The 19770-nt window shown below is 40.6% G+C and overlaps 1 protein-coding gene across 1 annotated transcript in view; it reads left to right on the forward strand.

The window, feature by feature from the left end:
* Window positions 1-19770, forward strand: part of PHF14 (PHD finger protein 14) — a 150536-nt gene that overhangs the window by 12039 nt on the left and 118727 nt on the right. The window contains exons 3-11 of the mRNA XM_072413424.1: window positions 403-1037; window positions 2125-2269; window positions 6393-6552; window positions 12581-12692; window positions 14115-14252; window positions 15650-15796; window positions 16784-16825; window positions 17060-17330; window positions 18417-18523. Coding sequence (XP_072269525.1) covers window positions 403-1037; window positions 2125-2269; window positions 6393-6552; window positions 12581-12692; window positions 14115-14252; window positions 15650-15796; window positions 16784-16825; window positions 17060-17330; window positions 18417-18523 — 1757 coding nt within the window. The remainder of the gene's footprint in view (window positions 1-402; window positions 1038-2124; window positions 2270-6392; window positions 6553-12580; window positions 12693-14114; window positions 14253-15649; window positions 15797-16783; window positions 16826-17059; window positions 17331-18416; window positions 18524-19770) is intronic.

Here is a 19770-nt window from a genome sequence, read left to right on the forward strand (position 1 = left end):
ATATAAGACCTACCCTGAAAATAAGACCTAGTGTGTTTTTGGAAGCCCAAAAAAATATAAGACAGTGTCTTATTTTCGGGGAAACACGGTACTATAGATTGCTTTAGGAAAAAGCTGGATGATTTAAAGAAAGAATAGAATATAACTGGGTATTAAAGGTTTAAGGTTAAAGGTATTTAAAGTGAAGATAACAGAGACTGCTGATCCAGGGAACATCCGATTTGCCTCATGGAATCGGGAAGAAACTTTATTTCCTTGTTGGAGCAAATGTAACTAATTTAACCCTTAGATCAACTATGTCTGTAGGGTTTTTATCTGGCATATGTTTATTTCCCTAGGGGGTTGAACTTGATGGATGTTTTTTTTCAACCGAACTGACTATGCATTTTTTTTTGTTTCTAGATTCAGAGGGTAGTATAAATGGGAGTGACGATGGTTCAAAAGACAGCGAAGGTTCTGGCAGTGACTCAGAAGACAGCCTAAAGGAAAATGACATGGCCGCCGCAGCAGAGGAGGGAGTAAAAGATGCTGGTGGAGAAGAAGAAAGCGCTGAAACTCAGGAAAAGCCTAAAGACGAGGAGCCGGTCAAAGAAGAGTCAAAGAAAGAGGAGGGCGAGAAGACTCGAAAAAAGAAGGAAAGAGCCAGTGATGTAGAAATTACTGCAGATGACCAAAATAATGAACCTAAAAAATGGAACCTGCGCAGAAACCGACCCATGCTGGACTTTATTACTATGGAAGAGTTAAATGCCATGGATGATTATGACAGCGAGGATGACAATGATTGGAGACCAACCATGGGCAAGAAAAAAGGAAAGTCCTCTACTGGTGATGGCAGCGATGGGGAAGATGATGATGATGAAGATGATGGAAGTGATGGAGAATCGAGCCACCATGGTGGCAATAAAGACGACAGCAGCAGCTCCAGCGAAGACGAGCAGAAGAAGAAGAAAATCAAGATTCCAAGTAGGAACAGTGGAGATGATGAGGAGCTGACGAACGACAGCTTGACGTTGTCTCAAAGCAAAAGTAACGAGGTAATTTGTAACTTTTCATGACAGGTTGATTGAAATGTGTAAAGATGGTATTGTCCTTACCAAGAATAAAATAGTAACATACTGTAATATGAAATTGTCAAGATCACTTACAGATCTATATAAGAGGAACTCCAGGCAGGCTAAAGGGAAAGTTAAAATATGGGAACGCTTTTATCTTTTTAGCTAAACTTGTAGATTTATAAACTGTGGTTACACTCTAAAACCATTGAGAATAATCTAAAATGTCCTGGATTAGCTGTAAGCTCACATTTGCTCTCTAATATGTCTGCATAGTTATTTTGTAGCTATGCTGTGAATGGCCATCAGAGCTTAGTGTAAGTAAAGGCAGGTCACTATTGCAGTAAGGGACAGGCGATGCCCCTTCCACAATTATGCATCTTACCTGCCTGATCTCTTTCCGCATTTTGGGCAACAAAGCTGAGTTGCGCATGCTCACTGTAAACTAGGGGAAAACCCGGCAATCTCCCCTTTCTTTGCATGTCTTGGGGATGAATAAACTCCGGCATGCATGTGCAGGAGGTATTTCATTTCGGCTGGGCCACTCAAGATGGCCAAGGATAGTCTCCAGGAAGTATAAGAGAAGGGAAATGATGCCCTGCAATTGAATTTAGATGAGTCTTGCAGGTGAATTTTAGGTGAATCTTGCAGCTTTAGTTCCGTTTTAAATATTTTTTGTTCCTACTGTTCATTTACAAATTACCCATAGACTGAACCCCATTCCTTCCTCTAGTTCAGTGTTTTCCCCCCAGCCCCTTTTAGCCAGGTGAACCACCCGGCACTTTTTAGTAACCACCTTTTTTTGCGTGGTTACTGAAAAGATGGGTGACAATACAGAGGCCGCCACCTACCTACAGCTTCTTCCCACCTAGCTTAAAAATAATTCTGGGGAGAATACTGTAGCTTATATGGAGCAGGTATACTGAGGCAGCAGAACAGTGTAAAGACACTGATGAGCATTCCTTAGGAAGCGGTTCAGGGGCGTGAGGAGGCGATAACCACACCACAACCTCCCCACCAGTCTGATCATAAGCAAAACGGTCTCATCTTCCTCTTTCTTCTGTTTCAGGATTCTCTAATTTTGGATAAGAGTGAGCGGTGGTGCTCCCAGAAGATGGACCATATATTAATATGTTGTGTGTGTCTGGGAGATAACAGTGAAGATGCAGATGAAATAATACAATGTGACAATTGTGGCATAACTGTCCATGAAGGTAAGGAAGCTTTTTATTGGTCAAAATGCTATCTTGTACAAAGAGCTCACAATTTATATAGCTTGTTGAGTATCAACGTTTCCAGGAACTGATGGGAGGCCGACCCTCTAGCCGGTTCTGGGACTGCATTAAGGAACTCTTTACTGGTATGGTTCACTACTACCCCTGCTCAGTCTCTTTTGGGCTGCCGCCAGGATAGGCTACGTGTAGCATGTCTTGAGAGGCAGAGGCTCCTTGGCATGAGGAAGCTGTAACTGCACCACAACTTCACTGCCAATGTGAACATAGCTTGAGTGAACTTCTCTATTAACTAACATTTTTGCCCTCCTCCAGCAGCCTAGGCAAGCCCAGCCAAGACATTTGTCCATACGGGTGTGACAGTTCATCATTAGACTGTCATTTCTGCTATAAAAGGGAAAGAATAAACCTAAATAACAGCACAATCAACTATCCTTGAGTGGAAAAGCTACACAGAACAAATGTAGAATACTTTTTCTGAGTGGTTCTCTTTAATTGCCTCCATCAGTTTGTATCTGGTAAATCAGTCCGCTAGGTAGGTGCAAGGCGTCTGCCTCCTTCTGTCACTCAGTCTAATGTGTTTGTGCCAAGTTGTTGCAGCCAGTTTTGCAGCAGCAGAGAACCCCAGAGGAGTTGTCACTATCGGTGACATTTTGATTGTAGCATGTCTGCAAAAATTTGTCTTCTACATGTTAAAGATCATGACAGGGTTCCCTATCTTCTCCGCTTGGCGCTTTTTATCCTTGAAAAGCTAAATTCTTTTCCTTGATAAAATGTATGGGGTGGGTAAAATGTTTGAGGGGTGCAAAGTTGTCAACAGTGTTCCTAATGGAAAATGCAGCAATTCAGTTAACTACGGTTTAGGAATATACTGCATGTGATTTGTTTCTACAGGCAAAAGTTTGAGATTCTGTTCAGCCAGTCTTATAACCGATTGTGTTCACCCTTTTGGACATCCTATGCTTTGTCCTTGACAATTCATATTATCTAGCCTTCATTTGGATAGTCCAGTGCAATGTAGCTTGAATGGCTCAAACTATTTCCACTGTAAGTCTGAAGAGGATTAAAGGAAGCCCAAAAACGTAGAAATAGGTATTTAATGGTGCTGTATTATCGCAATGTTTTATACCTTTTTTATAAAGCTTTTTAAAAGCCACATACAAATAATAAATGATTGTTGCCAGAAACTACCTTTCATGATAACGAGCGCCATACATATAGCGCCATTCTATTTTATGGGGAGGTGAGGGCAACAGCGAGCCACACCTGATTCAATCCCGATCAATGAACGACATCAAGGAAGACCAGCATGACAGTTAGTCATTGTAGACAATGGGGCTGATTTATTAAAGCTTTCCAAGACTGGAGAGGATACACTTTCTTCAGTGAAGCTGGGTGATCCAGCACACCTGGAATGGATTTCTTAAGTCATTTGCTATTTGTTAGCAAATGTTTTAAATTCTGGATCGGATTCATTCCAGGTTTTCTGGATAACCCAGCTTCACTGATAAAAGTGCATCCTCTCCAGCCTTGGAGAGCTTAAATAGCTAGGTTCTAATTAATAGACTAGGTTCTAATTAAATAATTTGCCTCCTACCATTGCTTTATTGCAGATTGGGACAAGCGATGTCCCTTCTGCAGTAGGCTTACTTGCCAGTCTTATCACCCACTTCGTTGAGCAGCATTGGTTGGTGGAATACACGGCACATCCCGGCCTCACATGATGTTGCCGGGATTCCTGTGCACCTGCACAGGATTTACATCAAAATATCCAAGATTGCAATTCGGAAGAAGGTTAAGGCACCTGTGATGAAATGGGTTGAGTATAGCAGGGTTTTGATCCGCATTTAGAGATGAGCTCATCAGTCTGCATCTCTATCACTTTACATTTAATGGATAGAGATGGGTCTATGTCAGCAGCAGTGTTCTCCCCAGCTCCTTTTAGCTGGGTGCACCACCCGGCACTTTCAGTAACCATCCGGCTGTTTTTGGGTGATTACTAAAAAATTGGGTCACACTACAGGGGCTGCCACCCACCTACAGCTTTTTCCAGACCCAGCTTAAAAAAATTCTGGGGAGAGTACTGCAGCAGGTTTCACAAGAAAGTTAACAACCTTCATTACTTACTGCCCGCCTTAGGGTTGTCCTGCAATACTTATTTTCACACACACAGACTCACACGCACAGTCTGATGCTGGCTGTCCTTCTAATTGGAAGATATGTATAGTTCTCCTGAATAAATAATGGCCAGGGCTATGCAACTCACTTCCTCAATGCCCAGGCTGTCATTTCTCCACCCCCTGGGTCAGGTTTGTCATGCAGCCTGGGCTTTGAGGATTGCTGCAGGTAATGAGCCGTGCTTACAGGTAATTAAGTGTTCTTCAGTGCAGCAATATCGACTGTTTGCTATCTTCAGGGGAGAAGGTTAAGAAGCCATGATGTTATTAGACTGGCCAGGAAGGGGTCAGTTTTTTTTCTTTTTTTTCTTTTCATGCAGGCTTTCGACCCATCTTAAAATGGTGATAACAGCCATGGCCTCGCAGTTCTCCTTTAACTGGGTCATCATAAATCCTGTGTACATTTACTGTCACTCCCGTTACCGTTTTGTAACGACAGATCATTCTGTACCCATTTTGTTGTTTTTGTAAAAAACCAATCACATTGGTAAAATCACAATGTGTAATTTCAAATTGCGTTTGAATAAAAAACGTTTATGTCCTGAAAAAAATTAATATCAAAAGAGTTCAATTTATGTATTCATGTTTCATTTCTTTTATTGGATGTTAATACTTTCCAATTACTTTTCTGTTGGTTGTTATTTTGTATTTGAGAGGAAAATAAATGCTTTTCAACCTACAAGCGGAACTTGTTTTTGCGGTTTTCTGGTATTGTTTTTGCTTTGCGGGAAAAAAGAATAAAAGGGACCTACCATGAAAATTTTTACTTGTAGTTTATATAGCCCTTTTATATAAAGTAAAAATTATCTTTTTTTATTTTCTAAATGTACTTTTTTGTTATTTTTTTTAAAGGGGAGAAGCCCCCCCCCTTCTGTCTTTCCCGCCACTGGTAAAGATTGAATGGGAGCACAGGCTTCGGCTACGTCACCCAATCTAGTGTTCACCCCAGAAATTCTTTTCGGCTTCTACCAAAGAGGAAGCTGTAGCCAGGTGGTAAAAAAAAGTTGGCGGGTGAAAGACACAGCAAATTTAGTGCTCCTAGTTATTTATGCCACAGGTATCCAGTAACCCCTATTATTGTGACAGTGTTCTACCTTCCTCCTATATTTTGTCCTAACTTTCTAATGCCTGGCTTGTTAGAATGTACAATGTATGTAGAATGTAATGTATTTCCATTTTTCCATATTAAGGTAGATGTGTTTTGAGTTTAGTTCTGCTTTAAAGCAGAATTTAGATTTTAAAGTGTAACTCCATTATTTATAATTATTTAGAATTCCCCCACAGTAGATAAGTGTCTCCTTTAACCTCCCTGGCAGTATTCCTGAGTGTAGCTCGGGGTGGATTTTCCACACCAAAAGCGGTAACCCTGAGCCACATTTGGGGTGGAATTGCCAGGCATTTTACCAAGTCCTACCTGGTTCCCACATTCCATCGGCGTCCTCCAGCGATGCCCAGCAGCCGACTGGGGCAGTGCAATGTAACTTCTGCACAGGCGGAACAAACAAATGTACTTTTTCACAGTCTGCCAGTCCTTGGATGAGGTGGTGTCTGTAATTGTTAGGCCAAATACATTTTTATAAAATACTTATTCCTGCTAGAAACCCAGTGTTCTCACTTTTTGTCTTTCTGTATGCTGACCCAAATTCTCAGCTTTTGTCACGTCTTTTCAGTTCTGTGGACAACAGAATGCATTCTCCCAATGTTATTAAGATGAGGTTGGGGTTGCATTTCAAGTCAGGAGAGCAGCCATACACTAAATGCCTTAGTCAATTGATTTTTAATTCTATCAACTTGATGGATTCCTTGTTGTTGATTCCATGTAGCTGATAGACGTATGTATGTTTTATATATTCCTGTTTAATGTAATCAACTTGATGCATCATTTTTTGTCTCTGATGTGTAATAACTCTCATGTCTCCTCCTCCTAGGTTGTTATGGCGTAGATGGGGAAAGTGACTCCATTATGAGTTCGGCCTCAGAGAACTCCACCGAGCCCTGGTTCTGTGACGCGTGTAAATGTGGAGTGACGCCAAGCTGTGAACTTTGTCCAAACCAAGATGGCATCTTTAAAGAGACCGATGCCGGACGGTAAGGCAGCCATTTATGATGCAAAGATTTAACCTTTTAAAGTGGGATCTTTCTTTCTTTGCTGCAAAGGATTAATTCCTAAACAGAAAACTTTCTGGTTTATGCAGATATTAAAGATACTGGCAAGCAAAGGGATTGAGTAGGCCAGGCAGTTGGGTGTACACGGAGGAAAATTCAGGTTCACCTAAAATGTATGTCAGGGAAATTTATAAACACGGACAAATGCAGTAAATCTCCACAATACATGCACATTTTTCCTTCTAAAAATGCTGTAAGCCCAGATGAACTCCCTTTGATGATGTTGGAAATGTATGAAAGCTCTGCAAAGCAACCCCCCAATTCCAGTCTCTCTTAACCACTTTGCTCCTTTTCCTGACACGGGATGCAATAATGATCAGTATTAGGATTTGCATTTACTTTGATATACACTACAAATTTTCATTTTTTTTTATCATCCAGTATTTATTTAGTGCAGAGATATTACACAGTGTTTCACAAAGTCCATAGTCATGTCACTAGCCGCCCCTCAAAGAAGCTCACAATCTAATGTCCCTTATCATATGTCATTAACACAAGGTAAATTTGGGGGGAAGCCAATAAACCGGCCTTGCTTTTGGAATGTGGGAGGAAACCTGAGTACCCTGGGAAAGCCCACGCAAACTCCATGCAGATAGTGTCCAGGCTGAGATTTGAACCTAGGACCCACCCTGCAAAGGTCAGAATGCTAGCCTAAACCATGCAATGGTTCCTCCTACTAGCAGCAGAAGGATAACAGCATCTCAGCCTAAATATTATTAAACAGGATTAATATAGCGCCAACATATTACAGAACGCTGTACATTAAATGGAGGGTGCAAATAACAGATACAGACAGTGACACTGGAGGAGGAGAGGGCCCTGCCCCAATAAGCTTGCAATGTAGGAGGTGAAGTCTATTGACATGCATGCTCAATGAGGTTAGCAATCTTTTTTTCCCATCTACGTCACCCAATTTCGCACCTGCACGAGACTGAGATCGGGTGACGCAGGAAGAACAACCAGAAGAGAGAAGATGTTGGCACCTGGCGCTTCTGTTGTGCGAGGCTGAAGACGGATACCGGGACAACGCGGGTCCCAAACGATGAAACCTCCCAACGGATCTGCAGGATTAAATGTGTTTTTTTTTTTATTTTGAGTTTAGTTCCGCTCGAAGGGTGGCTATTCAGTAATAAAAAGTTTACTAATTTTGTAAAGTAATTTACTATTTTAAAGACTACTTTCCCGCTAAGCAGCCTGGCCTCATAATTCTGTTGAAAACAATTGGCTTTCATGAGACGAACGATTTAACATTGAGAAGTATTGGTAACTCTAAGCCCTGCTAGCTTGGAACTGGTGGTGGCCCTGTAAAAACTGCATTGCTAGGTCCTGTAGTGGTCATCCTACTGAAAGATTTTTTTACTTCCTGTTTGAAAAAAACAGAATCAGGCAAATGTGGGTCATCTGGTTAAAACTTTGATCTTCTAACTCTCGATACTCTTTATTTCTTTGATCTAGTTAACCTCCGCACAACGCATCCTTCCTTGCTGGCTCATTTTCTTGTTTGCATGTCATCAAGGCAGCAATTTTTATGAAAGCGTAAGTCACTCCTTGGTGGCGGATTCTATTCCTCTATTGCTGTCTGATTTAACATCTGTCATCCTCGCCATAAGTGAAATAGATGAGAAAGTAAAAAGGGGGATTATTCTTCTCTGATTACCCAATTTGTCTTAATTACAAGATTTTGGACCGTGTGCCACCAAAACAAGCGAGCAAGGAACAGCTGAAATCGCATCTGCGCTCAGATTTGGAAGACGCTTCCCATTTCCTCATTTAACAAAGTCACGAGCTGCAGTTTTTCTCCAAGGCGGCCAAACAAAGGAAAAGAACTGTCGGCCTCTTTAAAGACACAGCAGATGTGTAAAATTCTGTTTTGGTCCACTTAAAGTTTGGTAAACTTAGTTTTAAACTTGGCTGTGCTCTGCGTTCTTTAATCCTTCTTTACTAAAGCTGAACTCTGGGATCTGCTAAAAAAAATCCCTTGCAATGGGATCACTTTTTATCTGCCAGGGTTACATGTTTGTTTATGTCTAGGAGGATGTAACAAATAATATTACCTATGTTTTTCCTAAGCTTTTACAGGCTTCTCCTTTCTCCATCTGATCCTTTTGCAGTGATTTACATAAGGTGCTGCAGTATTCTCCCCAGAAAGCTGGGTGGGAAGAAGCTGTAAGCGGGTGGTGACCCTGTGGTGTCCCAACTTTTCAGTAACTATTCAAAAACGGCCGGGTGGTTACCTAAAAGTGCTGAGCGGTGCGTCCGGCTAAAAGGGTCTTGGAAGAACACTGCACTGTGTGCTGTCGTTACTGGTACAGATGTCACTCCCTACAATACATGATCAGCAGTCCTGCATTGTATATGAGGAAGCTGAAATACCATCTATAACCAACAGGTTAGGTGAAGTAGAGCGATGCCTGCATCTTGAAGGTTCTTAAGATTGATCGTTTCAGTCCTCTAGTGCAGAGGTATCCCCACTGCATGGAAATTTCTGTTGCCAAACCACAACTCACATTCACACTTTCCACGATGCACTTACCATGCATTGGGCAACCCACTTAAGTGAACTGGCTGCCATGCCACAATGCATGGCACAGGGACTATACAACACACAACCATGCAGCTGCATAGATGTTACCAAAGCTTTAATGGCACGCATATTGTGGTGCCTGTTCTCGGTATTTGAAAATTGTTAATGAAACCTAAAATGACTTGTGAGATGTTTAAAATATATGAAATATTTAAACTTTTTTTTTAGGAAGCATTTGTGCTACATGTTTATCTTAAGGCCCAGCTTTGTTGGGAAATCAATGTATAAGTGTATTTAAACTCTAACAATGAACTGCTCTTAATATACTCTTGAAAATGTTTTATTATATCTATTCACAAGTACAAAAAGTACCTGTTGGTCTTATTCCCTGAAGCAATAGCCTGTAAATCCAGGGTGGTCTGAATAATTACCTCCTGGTTGTGTCCATACTGTCCTGGCTCACATAAAGGCAGTTAAATAGCGCTAGGCATTTTTCAACCTGCAAAAAGAGTAGGAATGGATCTGAGTTTGTTGGAAATCAGAAATAGTACAGTGTTCTCCCCAGCCCCATTTAGCTGGGCGCACCACCTGACATGTTGCTGAATGTTGGGTCACAATACAGGGGCTGCCACCCACCTACAATGTCTACCCACTTGGCCTAAAAAAATTCTGGGGAGAATACTGATTGGATTATCATAATCCCTTTTAGATTTCCCTGCAGCTAAAGCTGGGTACACTTGTGCAATAATTGTTGTTGGCAAGACTGCAGGATGCATGAACGAGTGCTGTACATACAGTGCCGTTCTGCTGTATGGAGAGGGGAGGGGGGAGAATGATGTAGCGGTACCCCTCTGTGCTCTCCCTTCACTTTCATTACGATCGTTCATTGTCCAAGGATCCGCCAGGAAGGACCATGGAACCACGGACAATGAGCACTGTACACACGCCAGATTCTCGGCCGATATCAACCCTGAGGCGATTATAGGAAGAGAATCATCTGGCATGTATACGTAGTCTAAGTAAAATGAGGGCCTGCCCAATCAATCCATTTGGTTTTTACCCAGCCCTGTAGACCCTTACACAATAAAAATAGTAAACCAAAAGTAGATTGTGCTCTCAGATTGTGATGTGCATCCAACATCCAAACCGATCAAGAAGGCTTTCATGTCAGGCTTCTTTAATTTTGCAGCACGAACAACACAAGTACGAAAGCTTCTGAGGAAGGACGCTCTGAAGGGAAAAAGCAACACTTAGGTTTATCATAGATAAACTCCTTTGCTTGCAGCAGCATTTAATTCTCCAGTGGAGCATGGACAAAATGTGCAAATTAAATTGAGAAGCAGCTGCTTGTTTCAGATACATATCTCTATATTCAGCTCTGCAGGAGATGGTTCCCGAGGATGCATTAACCTCATATAGTACATCTCCAAAACAGAATTCTTGTCTGTGTCCTTTTTTTTTTTAAGGTATATTTACAGCCCTGGATATTTTTGCCCCCTTGTGCTCTGTAGGACTCTTGGTTGGCACATTGGCAGGACATCATTGTAATGGGTATATTTGTATTTTAAAAAGCACTCTTATATTAATATCAGGCTGGAAGTAGTTGCTTGCTGGATTGTGGTTTAATTTTATTTTACTCTTTTTATACATTGTGTGGGTGCAAACATCAGTCATTTGAATTGGCTATTAAATAAATTAGAGTGAAATGTTCGATGTACTGAAAAAAAAATTCTCTTTCGCAGAAAATAGCCAACATGAAAAATTGCATGTAAAAATAGACATTGTAGTCAAGTTACCAAAGCATTATACAGGTGATATTTTTAACACTAAGCACCATTTGCTGGTTTTTATTCTTAAAAATTATGTTTTTGTTCACTGAAAGTCCCCTTAGACATTTAGAGTTACCTCAGTAACTGAGCAGTGTTCTCCCCGGCCTCTTTTTGCTGGGCGCATCACCCGTCACTTTTCAGCAACCACCCCGCTACTTTTGGGACACAACTCAGGGACTTCCACTCAGTTTAAAAAAAAAAATCTAATGAGTGCAAAAGTGTTAACGTGCATTATTTTGTATTTCTATTTCTTGACAAAGTAAAAAAAAACATATTCAATAAATAAATGCACATTTTACAATTAATGTATAAAATACAATTAAAGACTGTTGATCTGCCAACAATCCATTGAGCTGCTGATTTCTTGTTTGCACCATCAACAAACTTATTTTTGCACTGAAATCCCAAATTGTCAGCTCCTGTCTACTGGATGATCGTTTTGCTTATCCCCCAGTCCACATGAACACAATGGGCCTGATTTATTAAAGCTCTCCGGAGCTGGAGAGGATACACTTTCATCAGTGAAGCTGGGTGATCCAGTAAATCTGGAATAGATTTCTTCAAATCTTTTACTAGAAAATATTTACTAGCAATTGTTTTGAATTCTGGACCAGATCCATTCCAGGTTTGTTGGATCAACCAGCTATAAAATGTTTTGACTGCCAAGAGCTTGCCCATACAGTTGTTCAGGGAACAGAATGCCCACTGGCTGACATTTCCACTTTAAAACAATTTTATATTTGTAGCCGCCTTTCTTGGGGTCCTGAAAACAGCACTCAATTAGCTCAAAATAAACTCAAACAATGTAATATGGGAAGTTTAAAAGGACATGGGGAAAACACTGCCAAGCAATATGAAATTCAGTTTTAAAGTGGCACTTCTGCTTTTAAAATTTGCGAACAGGCAGATCTTCATTCAACTTCAAGGGTGATATTCCTTCTGGTGTGGGTGTTAGGCCAACACGGCATGGCTAATCAAAAGTGCAAAGATCAGAAAACAAAAAAGAAACAGAAGATAGCAGCATCCCACAATAGAATAGGGGCATGTGTATTTTAAAAATTGCTTTGAGGCAGGTATGGTTATTTTATTGCAGAAAGCGCATCACCTGTCCCATTACAAAAAAGTACCTTTCTGGTTGCCTTTTTGTAATTTCCTCTTTAGGACCCACTTAGATTAGACTGATGAATAATTGATATGCTGTCCATTACCTGACATTCTGAGGTCCGCATATTCTGTGCAGACAGTTTACAGGGCAGGTAAATTAGATAGGGCTTTTTGCATAATGGCAGCTGAGTATATTGTCCTAAATCAAAAGTGACCATGCACAGGGACAAACATTCACAAATTTCCTAATAGGCAGACTAATAAAATTACCTTTTCATGGCTGTGTATTTTCCTGTCTAGCCTTTGTTTGTTGTAGTAATTAGGTCTGATGACTTTTTCAGAAATATTGTTTTTCTCCATTGTAGTTTAAATTTTATTTAATGATTAAAGCATGTTTGCTGTGAATGCTTACTGACTGTTTTTTTTTTTTTTTTTTTATTATTCACCCTTGTAGTACAATATGTAAGCAATTTTTTTTATTTATTTTTTTTAGGTGGGTTCATATTGTATGCGCTCTTTATGTTCCTGGTGTGGCTTTTGGTGATATCGACAAGTTACGTCCAGTGACTCTAACTGAGATGAATTACTCCAAGTATGGTGCAAAGGTAATTACTGTCAGAGCTGTAATTTGGAACATGTACACAAAGACAATCCACCAGGATAAATTGGATCCCTCTATAATGGCATCATCAGATCTGCAGATTTTTGGTGGCCCTTTTAGGGGCGTTTGCGTTAATAAATTCCTGGTTTATCACAATATACAAAAACTGTATATTTCATACTGTTTTACATTTTAGCAGTAATGATCCAAACTTCAGCCAAGTGACTTTGTAGAGGCTAGGATGTTGTCATTAATCTTCTGCAGGCAGGAGGAAGCATTTCCTCAGTCCCCTCTCTCCCAGTGTCTGACTGCTTGTAACATTGTGGCAAATCACAAGGTAACAGGCAGCAAAAAAAGGCCGATCTGTTTCCTATATTTGTGAACAGAACTAAGCCATGTATGATGCTATCATCTCTCAATTTCATGACTTGTGACGATGCCCACTCCCAGCAAGGTATATTTTTCAATCCGTATTCTCAGACTGTAGTGTTCTCCCCAAAATTTTTTAAAGCTGGGTGGGAAAAAGCTATAGGCAGGTGGGGGCCCATGTATTGTGACCCAACTTTCCAGTATTATTATTATTATTACACAGGAATTATGTAGCGCCAACATATTATGCAGCGCTGTACATTAAATAGGGGTTGCAAATGACAGATACAGACAGTGACACAGGAGGAGGAGAGGACCCTGCACTGAAAGGCTTACAATATATGAGGTGGGGTAAGTATCACACAATATGAGATGGATATGGAATTGTGGGAAGTAGTGAGGGTTTTTAAAGACAGAAGAATAATTGGGTAACCACCCAAAATACAGCTGGATGGTTACTGAAAAGTGCCGGGTTGTGCACCCGGCTAAAAGGTGCTGGGGAGAACACTGCACTGCTTCCCTGCTATAGGAGTCTTCTGTATATAATTTCTGCTGTTGGATGGTGTCAGAGTATACTCAGATGGATAACATAAATGAGCTCCTAAATGACAGTTTTCAGGTTGTTGATTGGTCACATGGTTGACAACTCGGGGAAAGTAAAGGGAGCATGGTTGGGCAAGTATAGGGTTGTTATTGGAGAAAATGACTTTTCAACAAACAATATAGAGTATTTGATGCCAAGTCTGCCATAAGCACAGAGATCTCATCACCATAAACAATCCAGGAGGTCTGTTAAGGTTTCATCATCTACCAAGCTCTCCACAATTTCCATTTTGGGTGGAGTGACCCTATAAATAATATGCCCGATAAATAGATTTATTGGACGTAATCCTGTTTCATTTGGTGGTTAGATTAATCCACTTAATCTGTTTGCCGTGTTCTTTTTTTATTTTTTTAATGGAAGCTGTACTTCAATGAACTTAGCAAATGCTACAAATTTCATACACCGAATTAAGTTGGTGCGGTAAGTGGAAAAACTGTGTTCCCCGTTTTGCAGGAATGCAGCTTTTGTGAAGATCCGCGATTTGCCCGCACCGGCGTCTGTATCAGCTGCGATGCAGGGATGTGTCGCTCCTACTTTCATGTGACTTGTGCCCAGAAGGAAGGCTTGCTTTCTGAAGCCGCCGCTGAAGAGGTAAATTAATAGAATCACTTCTTTTTGAAGATTGCTTATGAAACTGTAAGCGGAAAAAATAAAATATACACTTTATATCCATCCTGATAAAAATGAAGCGGGGTTGTAGCAAAGGGGGGAAAAAAACGATGTAGTAATAGGAAATGTAGAGTGTGTTTAATTAAGATGAAAGGACATTGAAATGGACTGATCTCAGCTGCTATATTTTTCATTTTGAATGTAAGCTTGGAAAAAAATGGTAAACCGAGAGCTGTAGGCTTCTTAAAGGGGTTTCTCTGCAAAAACCTTGCACAAGGTGGTGTAATTTGTGAACAATTCCAGGATATGACCTTTGGATAACACTGTATGACCTGCATCTAGGAGGCTGGACAATGGGCAAGATTAATGGTTTCAGCTATTGGGGCCACAATGAGTTTAAACAGACAGATGGGCCAGGCCAGTACCAGATGGATGGAAAGTATCTGTATGAACTGATATAAATTACGTGTTAAAGCAGGCTGTATTAAAAAAAGCCCAACAGGCCGTAGTTTGACCATGATTGGGCTATACTCTTGCACACCCGAACAAACCCAGATTAGCTTGGTGTACTTAGGAGGTAGGAAGTCTCTCTGAAGTTTCAAGGGATTGAACTCCAGATTAATCTTTATCAACCAGAGCTGGCAGTGTCCATACTAACCCCCCACATCTTTTACCTTAACCGCCAACATCATACCAAATCTCCATATTCGGATACCACCATCTTCAGGCCCAGATTTAGATATTAACTAATGCTTTTAGTCTCTTTCTTTTTGTAGTGAGCGTGCTGTATACAGAAGGCCCTTTTTATAAGGTGCGCTTGCACTGTTCTTTCAACAGCTAATAGATACCAGTGAAGCGTACCTAAGGCTGCGTACACACGTTCAATCCTTTCCTTTCACGATCCTTTCCCGCTGTGCTCTCTCCCCTTCACTTGTAGTACAATTGTTTGTCTTTAATGGATCCGCCAGGACGGATCCATGAACGACGTCAGACGAGCGCTGTACACACGCCAGATTCTCGTAAAATATCAGCCCTGAGGCGAATATCGGACTGGAATCATCTGATGTGTGTTAGTGATCTAAACCCACAAACAGAAATGCAATCAGTACAGAACACCTTTCTCTTTTAGCATTTACATACTATTGGAGAGACGTGTTCATTGCAGAAGGGAGCAGGCAAGGTCTGACACAGCCAAAAAGTGTATGCGCTTTGTTCATTCGATGCAGGGTTGGTTCATTTTAAAATGAGCTAATTTAAACATGCAGGGGTGCCTAGTTTATTTTAAATGGATCAGGTCCTAAATGTCTTATGTATAACATTTCATTGGTTTTTCTTCCTGTATTTTTCTGTTTCAAACTGATTACTCTTCTCCTTAATAGGATATTGCGGATCCCTTCTTCGCTTACTGCAAGCAGCATGCAGACCGATTTGACAGAAAATGGAAAAGGAAGAATTATTTGGCTTTGCAGTCATACTGTAAAATGTCCTTGAAAGAGCGAGAAAAGCAGCTCATTCCAGAATCCCAGGTATTAATTCTACTTTGTGTGATGATGTCCTATATAGGCGCAGCCTACCCACCGAAGGAAATTTAAATATAGAGCTAAGGTCATTCATTCAGCTGGGAATCCTAATGTTTACCTTTGATCACAACAGCTTTGAACCAGAGTGTATTTGGTCTGCATAGGATTACAAAGACTTCATTAAATCTGAAGTCTTTGTTTTTTTTTTTTTTTAAACCTAGTCACCATGGTGTTCTGCTGATTGGATAAATAATTCTTCTTCTTTTCTAATTTGGTTTGTAATGCTGCATGATGGGTAAGTAGTAAGCACTCTTGCTTGCAGCACCATGAGTTTTTTTGTCTTCATGGTCTTGCTAATTCTTGTGTTCATCCCATAAGTGTATGGTAGGTTTGAGGACATAGCCACACTCATTAAATCATGCGTATAGAACACACCCATTGAACAGAAAAGGGCCTTTCCTAAACTGTAACCAGAAAGTTGGAAGTGCACATTTTTTAAAATGTCTTTGCATTGTAATGTTTTTCCTAATGATTTTTTTTTTTGGAAATAGGCTTGGCTGGTCTATTGGGTAAGATATTGTGAGCTAGCGGGGGAGCCTGGGTTATTTGTGCCTCTAAAATAGAAAAAAAATGGTTTCAGAGGGCAGCAAATGAGATAGTGGATGGTATAACTGCATTTTTTTCATGCTGTTCCTTAATGCCAATGAATGCCCATTGCTCTGCACTGACTGAGCAAATTAAAATTTTATGCCTCGCCTTCCCCATCATCACAATCTCCCTCTTCTATCAGTTCTTGGCCACTGTGCTCACTTGGGATAAGGAAATCTTCTAATCCTTCCAGGTATGAAGGAACATGTAATTCTCCCTCCTTTCTTTGCTGTTCTTCATAATGAGTTGCTCAGCACTGTCACATGGGTGCTGGGAGCAAGTCCTGAACCTTGTTCAAGCTCCTTCTAGATGAACTCTACGTTTACACAAGTCTTTTTTTCCTAGATTCCTGTGCCTGCATGGGTTAGGAGGAGGAGTGAAGAGAAGGTGAGTATCTGCTTCTTGATATATGGACTTTAAAAAAAATGCCTGTTGCTTTGCCCTGCATAGGTAAAGTATAATTTCATGTGACGTCTAATCATTTAATGCAATGTTGTCATTTTTTAGCAACGTCCAGGTCACTTTTTACAGCATCACTGTGGTTGGCATTGTCTTTATAAAGCTGGAAATTCACCATTAAAGCATTGGCAAATGTTAACAATATTTCCAATTTGTTTTTAGGCTCGCATCTCCACAAGGTTACAGCAGTACCGTGTAAAGTCAGAGCTAGCCCGCAACACCAGGCCTCAGGCTTGGGTTCCCAGGGAGAAGCTGCCAAGGCCTCTCACCAGCAGTGCTTCTGCTATACGAAAATTAATGCGCAAGGCAGAACTAATGGGGATCAGCACAGACATCTTCCCAGTGGATACATCTGAAACCAGTTCCAGTGTAGATGGAAGAAGGAAGCACAAGCAGCCTGCACTGACCGCCGACTTTGTAACTTATTACCTTGGTAATTTGCGTTTTCTGCAAACCCCATTGGAAAATTGTCAGCTATATTTAAAAAATGTTCCTTCATTTAGGCCACAGCTTCAGTACTTTGGGTCTGATTTAATTAAGCTCTCCAAGACTGGAGAAGATAGACTATCATGAGAGTACCTGGGTGATCTGTCAAACATGAAATGAATCTGGTCCAGGATTGAAAACATTTGCCAAGCAATAGCGAGAAATACATTCCAGGTTTGTTAGATCACTCATGGTCTCCATTAAAGGTCTATCTCCTCTAGTCTTGGAGAAATTTAATAAATCAGGCCCTCTTTCCGAACAATTGTTTTTTTGCTGTAAGTGAGTGGAGCTTTGGATTTGGGGGAGCATGTGGCTTTCCCATGTGACTATACTTGTATCTGAGTGGCTAAAATAGAAAAAAAAAAAAGAACATATCATGGTCTGCCATATGGATACAATCCCTCTGTAGCCTTTTCTGAAACCAAAGCAGTGGGAAACCCCAGACACCACTGTTAAGCGGCTCAGCCAGCCTGCTTTGGCTTGTGATTGTGTGTGTGGGGTAGGTAGCATCTTCTGACAACCACAAACCAATGGAAATTGTGAATAGCATAGTCCCTTAACAGCCCAATATGTACAATAACAACGGGGACATCTCCAACCTGATGAGTACATAGAATTGGCTTTGGGGCAGGGTCTTCTCCTCCTCCTGTTTCACTGTATCTGTCTATTACTTACATTCTGTTTAAAAAAATAAATATTATTAATAATTAGGAGCTTGTCAGAATTGTTTTCAAATAAAGTGAACATGTAGTTGGCTAATTCTATGAACAGTGGATTTTTTCATGGCAATAAAATGATAGAGATTTATTATTATCAATACAGTATCATGTGCCCTAATATTCTGATATCAGTATAATTTTTTTTATTAAATCCTGACTTGACTGCTATACCTGCCTGAAAGCTTAGGCTGTGTACAGACACAGTCACTTTGCCCTAAATATGTCCAAGTTCCCTGTGACTAAAAGGTTTTTGAATGCTATGTACCTAATTATTTAAAATGTGTAAGTTGTTTCTTTTTTTTATTTTTTATTAGAGCGAAACATGCGTGTGATGCAGCTCCAAGAAAGTCTGTCCGAGCAGAAAAACATTAAGAACAAACTAGAGAATGAACAGGAAAAACTCCACATTGAATATAACAAGGTTTGTACCGGTCTTTGCTACACATAAACTAATGTGACTTCGGAAGTTGATATCACTTTCATCTGGATGGAAAACTTTCCTGCATTTACATACAGCATATATTTAAAAGCTGCTATATTATTTATTATAGCATTAACCTTTTTTTTCAAGCACGTTTAACTGGGATCCTAAAGAGGAAGTAAACTCAAAAGTGACCAAAACAAAAAATCCCTTTACTTCAACCCCGCAGAGCAGTCAATCACTGCTCATGCGTGAGATCGGCATTTTTATCCTTTTCACGAAAAGGCTCCTTCTGCGCATGCCTGGGATGCTCGGGCATACGCAGAAGGAGCACCCAAGAGCCTCCTTGAATGCTTGACATAGATAATCCTGGGAGGCTCCTGCTCACATTCATAAAATGAAGTATCAACATTAGGATTTAAAGGGTCAATGGTTACAGGATAATAGGATGTCATATCCCAGATATAAAACATAGTTGGTCCAGAGGAAGGCAAAAAAAACCCTGGTACAATTTACTTCAACAGGAGAAAAAAATTCCTTCCTGATTCCATGAGGCAATCGGATGTTCCCTGGATCAACAGTCACAAAAAGTTATTTTTACTGTAGAGCCTTAATACGCGTTATATTCTGTGCTTCCAGAAAAACATCCAGCTTTTCCTTAAAGCAATCTATAGTAGTTGCTGAAACTACTTCCTGAGGGAGCCGATTCCACATTTTCACAGACCTTACAGTGAAGAATCCCTTCCTTATCCGGAGCTTAAATTTCTTTTCCTCCAGACGCAAAGAGCGCCCCCTTGTGCTTTGTAATGATCTCAAAGTGAATAATTGGGAAGAGAGTTCTCTATATGGACCGTTTATATATTTATACAGGGTGATCATATCCCCCCTTATACGTCTCTTCCCAAGGGAGAATAGATTCAGTTCAGCTAATCTCTCCTCATAGCCGAGCTCTTCTATTCCTTTTATTAGTTTAGTTGCCCTTCTCTGCACTCTGTCTAATTCAACACAGTCCTTTTTGTGAACTGGTGCCCAAAACTGGACTGCATATTCCAGATGTGGTCTGACCAATGCTTTGTACAGGGACAGGATTATGTCTCCATCGCTGCAGTCTATTCCTCTTTAATACAAGAAAGTACTTTGCTAGCTTTAGATAATCTGGTTTGCCATTGCATGCTGTTTTTAGGTCTGTGATCTACCAGAACCCCCAGATCCTTTTCCATTTCTGACTCCCCCCCTCTCCCCAAGTG

The sequence above is a fragment of the Pyxicephalus adspersus genome, chromosome 5 (assembly GCF_032062135.1).
Source record: "Pyxicephalus adspersus chromosome 5, UCB_Pads_2.0, whole genome shotgun sequence".
In the NCBI taxonomy this organism is placed as follows: domain Eukaryota; kingdom Metazoa; phylum Chordata; class Amphibia; order Anura; family Pyxicephalidae; genus Pyxicephalus; species Pyxicephalus adspersus.